The 7,871-nt window shown below is 50.5% G+C and overlaps 1 protein-coding gene across 3 annotated transcripts in view; it reads left to right on the plus strand.

The window, feature by feature from the left end:
• FAM3D (family with sequence similarity 3 member D) overlaps positions 1 to 7,871 on the plus strand; it is a 60,840-nt gene that overhangs the window by 12,595 nt on the left and 40,374 nt on the right. For 2 of the 3 annotated variants that reach the window (XM_019504858.1, XM_019504861.1), the window contains exons 4-8: positions 2,265 to 2,303; positions 3,175 to 3,298; positions 3,715 to 3,773; positions 5,851 to 5,901; positions 7,346 to 7,430. In XM_019504858.1, the coding sequence (XP_019360403.1) occupies positions 2,265 to 2,303; positions 3,175 to 3,298; positions 3,715 to 3,773; positions 5,851 to 5,901; positions 7,346 to 7,430 (358 nt within the window). The remainder of the gene's footprint in view (positions 1 to 2,264; positions 2,304 to 3,174; positions 3,299 to 3,714; positions 3,774 to 5,850; positions 5,902 to 7,345; positions 7,431 to 7,871) is intronic. The other variant, XM_019504859.1, reaches the window with a different exon arrangement.

Here is a 7,871-nt window from a genome sequence, read left to right on the forward strand (position 1 = left end):
GAGGGTCCAGAGGAGGCCACTTGCATGGTCAGGGGGCAGCAGGGCAGGCCCTATGAGGAGAGACTACGGGACCTGAACCTGTTCAGCCTCCACAAGAGAAGGCTGAGGGGGGATCTAGTGGCCTGTTACAAACTAGTCAGGGGGGATCAGCAGGCATTGGGGGAGTCCCTGTTCCCCCGAGCACTGCCAGAAGTGACCAGGAATAACGGTCACAAGCTGGCAGAGGGTAGATTTAAGCTAGATATCAGGAGGCGCGACTTCACGGTCAGGGTGGCTAGGATCTGGAACCAACTTCCAAGAGAAGTGGTGCTGGCTCCTACCCTGGGGGGCTTTAAGAGGAGGTTAGATGAGCACCTTGCTGGGGTCGTTTGACCCCAGTGCTCTTTCCTGCCATGGCAGGAGGTCGGACTAGATGATCTACTCAGGTCCCTTCCGACCCTAGAAACTATGAAACTATAGGGCTAGAAGGTCATCTAATCCAACCCCCCTCCCCCCAAAGGCAGGATCATCTCAGTTGTATTCTCCGCAGCAAGAGAGAAAAAGCACTTTCCCTCTTCTTTATGGCAGCCATTGTGTGTGAAGACTGCTGCTATGTTCCCGCTTAAGCACCTTTTCCACAAGTGCAACATGCCTAGCTCCTCAAATGACTTGACATCCAAGTCCTTCATCATTTTGTTGCACACCTCTGGACCCCTCTCTTTTCCACATTCTCACTAAAATGTGGAGCCCAAAACAGCACAGGGTACTCAAGATGAGGCTTTAAAAGTGCTGTGTAGAGAGGCACTCTCACCTCCCATGTCTTGCATCTAATGCTTCTATTGAGGCAGCCCCAAGCCACACTCACCTTTTGTACAGCTGTATTGCACTGCAGACTCACACTGAGTCTGTGATCTACCAAGACTCCCAGATCCTTCTCCGTAGTGCTGCTATCCAGCCAGGTGTCAGCCATTTTCTATGTCTACTGTTGATTATTTTTCCCGAGGTGTAGGACCATGCATATGTCAGCAATGAACTTCCTCTTGTTAGCTCCACTTTACAGTAGTCTTGTCTAGCTCCTCCTTCTGTAATGTGTTTATGAGAAGGTCATGGGGGCCTTTGTCAAAGACTTGCTGAAATCCAGATACACTATATCCACAGCAGTCCCTTCATCCATCCTAGAAGTTACTCTGTGAAAGAAGGAGATCAAGTTTGTTTGACACAATTTGTTCTCAGTAACTCCATGCTGGATGCATGGGATCGGCCTTTCCTCTTCCAGGTGATTGCAAATGGACTTCCTTAGGGAATGCTTCAGTAACTTCCCAGATATTGAGGGGAGGCTAACCAGTCTGTAGTTCCCCAGATGCTCCTTATTTAAAGAGGGGAAGTACACTGGCCCTTTTCCAGTCCTCTGGTACTTTGCCCATCTCCCAAGACTTCAAAAAGATAATTGCCAAGGTCTCCGAGATCACCTCTGCCAGGCCCTGCAGACTTGAATTCATTAAGACCCATCAAAATCTCTCTGACTCCCTCTTTTATAATTTCATCCCTCATCCTGCCCCTTTACTGATCCAAATAATCCCTATTAGGTGCCTGGTTGCATCTTAATTTTTTCCTGAAAACAGGCAAAGTAACTGTTGAGTGGCTCCACTTACTTTTCATCTTCTGCTGAGAGTTCACCCTGGCTATTTAAAGGTGGGCCCGCAGCTTCCTTGGTTTTGCTTTTCTGGCCAACACACACACAAAACCTCTTCTTGGTGTCTTTACCTTCCCTCACCAGATGCAGGTTGTTCTTCATTTCTCCTCTGCAGACGCACAGATCTCATCAGTGCAATAGAGCCAGGAGCCGGGGTCTCCTCTCTTGGCTCTCCCCGCACCTCCTCCTGGCTCCGAGCAATGGGAGCAGCTGCTAATGCAGAACAAGCGAGGAATGAAATGCACTGAACTCAAGCCAAAAGGCTCCACAGAGATAGCGGGTCCACATCATCCCCTGATATATATGTATGGCATAAAGCAGGAGGGCCAGGCCAGTGACTGCACCCAGGGCTACCCTGTTTGCCTGAGCAGGGTGGCCGAATTGTGGACCAGCAAGTCTGTTTGGAGATGAATCCCACAAATATTTCTTTTCCCCTTGTTTAGTGTGAATACTTCAGCAGTCCAGAGAACCACTGTGTGGCCAGATACACACCCTCATCTTTAAGTCTCCTCCTTTGCTGCCAGCTCTTTCTGTGTGTCCAGGAGAAGCCCGGACACTGGGATATTTCACAATGCTAATTCTTCTGTTCTAGGTTCCTCAGTGCTTGCAGATCCCTCAGCCAGTCATGCCCGTGAGTACAATGTGACATTGAACCCCGGCAAGAGTGAACTAGTGTGGATAGCGTGCTCCCAGCATCCGCACTGCATGTCCCCCAGGGAGGGGGTGCTAGCTGCCTCGGCAAAGGAAGCTCCCTAGGCCAGGGGCCTGCACACAGGCTGGGCAGTGAGGGACAGCAGTCTCCATGCAAACACCCACCAGCTTTCTAAAAGGAGCCAGTGCGAAGCTGGACAGGAACGCCAAGCCTAAGCAGAGCCCTCAGCTTCCAGTAGCTGGGATTTGACCTACTGAGAAAGATTTAGTCCTCCCTGAATTGCATCCAGACACTTCATGGAAAATGTGGACACCTGCTCCATACGTGGAGAATCAAAGAGAGTCCGGGTTGCAACTGTGATGCAATTTTTAGATGGGGCAACACATTGTGAACAACTCCCCAGTTAGATGATTTAATGGAAATCTAAAATCAATCCATGCAGCTACTCCTGAAGCAGGCGAATAGCTAACAAATTTAGATATTAATCTATGAATGTTGTATGAACATTGTAATCCTAAAATGTCATATGAAAGAGAGAGAGCGAGCTTCCAGGGTGGACAGACTGGGGAGTGGACTCCACAGGGCGGGGTGACAATTATCAGGAAGCAAACCCCAGCCCCGGAGCTGTACGGGGAAAGGTCCTCCTCCTCCTCTTCCCTGCTGCACGGACCACCATGTACAGTCTGGGCAGGGGTGGCAACCTGACCCCATCACGGAGAGAAGTCTGCTGGCTACAGACTTCATACCTTGCCCCACACCACTGCAAGTGCTCCAAGCTCCTCTTAAGAAAGGTCCTCGTGCTGTCCATGCAGAGCAAAACCCCTCACAGCCTGTTCTTTCTCCCCCTCAGAGCCGCAGACCCCACGAAATAAGTGTGGCAATGTGAAAAGCTGTCCCCAGAACCATTTTGCCTTCAAAATCATCAGCGGAGCAGCAAATGTCGTTGGGCCATCCCTGTGCTTTGATGATAATCTGTAAGTACTGCAGTGGTCCCAAAAGCACCTGATGCTGTAGAGGTGGAAGGGGCTCTCTTGAGGTCTGGGGGGTCAGAAGAGGCTGGGAAATCCTGAGGGTGGGCCTGGAGAAGCAGCCCCACAAGACACAGAGGTTCAGGACATCTGTTGATTGATTCTCTTTGATAATCCCAGAGTTCAGGTCAGGGCCGGGCTGGAGTCTGCACGGCCAGGGACTGTGCCTGAAAACAAGCTGGTAAAGGCCTGGGCGCACACGGCCAAGAGAACCTCACCCTGCTTGCTAACAGTGGCAGTAAACGTCCTTTGAAGGAGGTTTCTTTCCTGCTAAAGTCAGGCACATTGCAGCTGGCCAAAGATTCACCCCCATGGCATGCAGACACTTCAGCCCTCTGCTTTATTCTCTGTTCTGTTTCCAGTATCATGAGCAGCGTGAAAAATAACATCGGCCGTGGATTAAACTTCGCACTTATGAATGGTGAGTCTGTGATGCAAAAACAGCCCCCCCCACTTTGGGGTCATGGGCCCTGGCTGGTGCTTGGCACACAACCCCCCAGACCTTTCCATGCGCTGGCACTGTCCACTCCAGCCAGCCCACAGCACCTGCACTCCTGCCCACCTCTAGGAAACCAGTGGATGGGTACAGCTCGGCCTGTGATGACTCTGTGGTATAAGTCTATGGCCCATCTCCTAACGAATCAGTAGCGCCCTGTTAGCTAACTATGAGTCAGCTAATGCTCTGTCAGTGCCCACAGGGTTGGCAAATGCCTTGTGGTAACAGGTCTCAGTCATGATAACTTGGTAATGATAAACCAGTTAAACAGCCAGCACATTACAGCGCAATGGGAGTCGACACAATCTGGGAACTTATATACCAAGCAAGCAGGACTGTAAGTCCAGTGGCCTACCCATGCACTACCCAGCCAGGAGCAAAGCTGCTATGGGACCAGAGTCTGGCAGAGTTCATGAGCAGCAACTGAGTACCAGTGGATTTGTCCTGACTAGTGGCAGATATAACAATGCATGCCTCTCTGCCGCAGTTACCCAGCATGGTGCCTACCTCCCTGGGCAAAAAACAGACTAGCTTTTTTCCTTGGCTGAGCAGCTGTTCTTATCCTGAGAAATAAATTGTCTAAGCCATCAGTTTCCAAGTTTAGGAACAGACAGATCAGAGACCCTCAATATCCTTTGTGAACTACATACCGTACCTGAAAATACTGTTAATGCACATGGGGCCCAGTGCCATTCCTGAACTAGCTGTGGTCCACTTACTGTGACCTCACCAACCACAAGCTATCCATGGGCCACAGCTTAGGAACCACTCTCCTACCCAGGGTCCAGCTCTGAAGCAAAGGAGCTGCCACGGCCCATCAATGAGCCTTTTCCACTCCAGCATCCAGATGAGCAATTCATTGCTGTTGTTTGAGGGCAAGAACCAGGAGTCACCACTTCCACTCTGGTTTGATGCCAATGCAGCTCGATTGCAATAATGGAGATGCAAAGGCATAAACTAGGGCAATGAATCAGTGAGCAGGGCACAGGATATCCTGATATAGAGCTAGTCACTGCAGGTTGGCTAGGTACTGTTTACAGCTCTACAACAATGGAAAAAGAGTTACCAGGGGAGCTGGGAAGTGGAGAATAAACCCACCTGTACAATACGCAATGGCTTAATAAACTCCACAGACTGAGGCAGAATGCGATGCAAAGCAGCAGGCTGGAAGACTGTTATACAGAGTTTAGGTTATGGCTGTCTGGGCTGGTTTGGACAGGGCTGATCCTGCCTCAGGCAGGGGTTGGACTAGATGTGACCTCTGCAGGTCCCTGCCAGCTCCACTTCTCTACGATTGTGTGATTCTCAGTAGCATTTGCAGAAAGGCTTCCACACAGCCCCCTCGCTTGCTTTCATGCTGTGTTTAGCATCCAAGTTCCTGCGATCACCCTGGAGCAGGGAAGTCTTCCTGCCGGTTTCAATTTGGCACTTGGTCCCTGAGAATCACTCTCACCTCCGTGTGCTACTGTACAGCCAGACAGGTTCCTGATGGGTCATATGGGCAGATGGCAGGAGATCAGAGCACCTGGTTTCCCTCCTTCCTTCCTTCCTATTGTTTCTCTCTTTGGGATGCACTCCACCCCGGCCAAGCATTTTGCTAGGCATGCTGCCACCTCCTGAAGCAAAGCCTTCATGAGATCTCTCATTTGACCCTATGGTCCCAGCCTCCCAGGAGCGACAGGGGAAAAGACCTACGTTGGCCTCCCTAGAGAGTGGTGCAGGGGTCTTTGCCAGTGTATCTCCTTCAAGGACGAAGGGCATCTATCCTTGTTTGACATCTAAAATGCATCCCTCACTCACCCCTCCTCTCCCAACCACTGGGTCAGTGTGCTAATCCCACCACTTCTCTCAACAGTAAATGCACATACTGGCTGAAATCCCCCCGTCCCAGGAGAAAACCATCTTTCACACAGCACAGACCCTGAGCAGACGGACTGCTGTGCTCTCAGTCCAGGTGCTAATTTTACAGAAACTAAATTCTATTTTGATTTTAATCACTTAGGGACAACAGGACAACTCATCAAAACAGACAACTACGACATGTACTCTGGAGGTAAGTGGCTGCTTTCACTAATACCACTGTCCACATACCCTGTGCTCCTCCCCGCTGTAGTGCACGCAGCACTAGTCCAGCATGTGAACACTAAGTGGCTGGATGCTTGAACCGTGCCCTCCTGAAAGCATGTTTTAAAACTGGCTTTTCATCTCCCAGTAAGGTTAGTATCCCTGCTCTCTGTATTCTCATGAATTATTCTGCTGCTTCCAACGGGCTGCGTTCCAGATCTGGGTGTGCAGGGGGTCGCACAGTCTGCATTACGCAGGAGGTGGCACCACCCTTTCTGGGTCGACAACCTCCAAATCAGTGATGACCCTCTTGAACCAACTGAGTGGACAAGGCCCATATTTCATGTCGTGTGGCCCCAGGGCCAGGGCCAGTCCTGGAATGCAAGCTCGATTTTGCAGACAGGCCTCTGCTCCCGCCATGTACTCTACGTGGGTCATAGTGGAGAAGCAAGGCCAGGGTTTGGCACGAGAATAGCTGCATCCATGTGTCTACTAGCAAGGGCTGCTTTTCACACCACAGCACTGGGAAAAAAATAGTTCTGGTCCCAACCATCTCTGCCCTGCAAGATACATGGGGCCTTCTGCAAAATTCAAACCCCACGGGAGGGAAAAGTTGCTGACAAGGCACTTGGCATCTGCCTGGATCCTGCCCCCAAATAATGCTCATTCAGAGCAAACAAGCCACATGCTTTCCTCTGGGTACATAGGTCACAAGGGAATTTTCAGTTGGGTTTGCCCAAGGAATGGTACTTTGCACAGCTGGGAACCTGTAATTAGCCCACACAATCAGACCGCACAATGCATGTGAGGGGCACCTGCCCTTGGTCCTAATGAGTTTAGCCCAAACACGTTGAGCTGATTAATCATCATGGAGGCATTTCATTAATTAGTGTGATCCTACTTGTGATCTACATGGAATCTGATAGGAGATCTATGAAGGATACATAATTACAACTGTCTAGCTCTACTCTCTCAGGGAACTTTGCACAGAATAAATAGAAAATGAAACAATTACTAAAAGGCAGGCACCATCTTTCAAAAACACTAACACGACCAAAAATGCTAACGCTGCCCCCATATCCAACCAGCTAGTCAAACATGTTAATGGTCATTTCTGTCTGGGCTCAGTCATTTCCCCCCAAAACTGCAGCAGCAGTGCAGGGACGCAGTAGGAAAGTCCTGTGGCACAGGTGAGACGGTACGAGTCCCATTACTGCCCCTGCTCGACAGTCTTAAAATAAATGGGATGAGAAGCCAGCATGACTTGCGAAAGGCACGTGTCCTTCATTGGTGCAATTTAAGTCCCCCAAGACTCAAGTCCTTTGTTAAGTCCTTATACTAGGCTTCTACCTACTGTCCGCTGGGAAAGCAGCAGGTGTTGGGCCCTGCATCTTACACCAGAACTTAACACTTGCTTTTCTCGGCTTTACCAGATGTCAAACACCTAGTGGCCTTCCTGAAAACCATCCAAGATGGCACCCTGGTCCTTGCTGCCTCCTACGATGACCCAGCCACCAAGTACGTACCAACCCGAGGAGCAGAATTTGCCTCCCAGGAGCCAGGTCTCCTCACACAGAGTCAATGGCAAATCTCCCCCTGGGCCCAGGGCAGTGTGATCAGACCCCACATGCACAACTATCCACCCTCCACTCGGTCCTAACTACATTTGGAGCCAGGGTGGTACATCACTCTCTGCAGGGGGCTGCACCTTCCAGCCCTGGGACATGTTGGCTGGCCCAGAATCCAGCTGCCTGCATCTGGGCACCATGTCTCAGGCACAAAACTTGTGGCATCTGTGCTCAAGAGCGGCCCTGGATGCCCAAATGATCTGTCACCTAGAAAACATCCAATGGTTTGAATCGCTCTTCTCTGGATAAGATACTGTGGCAGTAGAGGCCAGTAGCGGCTCAAGCTAATGGCCCCCATGTGAAAGAGTCCAGTAAAGCGTAACAGTCTACA

The sequence above is a fragment of the Gavialis gangeticus genome, unplaced genomic scaffold (genome assembly GCF_001723915.1).
Source record: "Gavialis gangeticus isolate Ggan-Ray unplaced genomic scaffold, GavGan_comp1, whole genome shotgun sequence".
NCBI lineage: Eukaryota > Metazoa > Chordata > Crocodylia > Gavialidae > Gavialis > Gavialis gangeticus.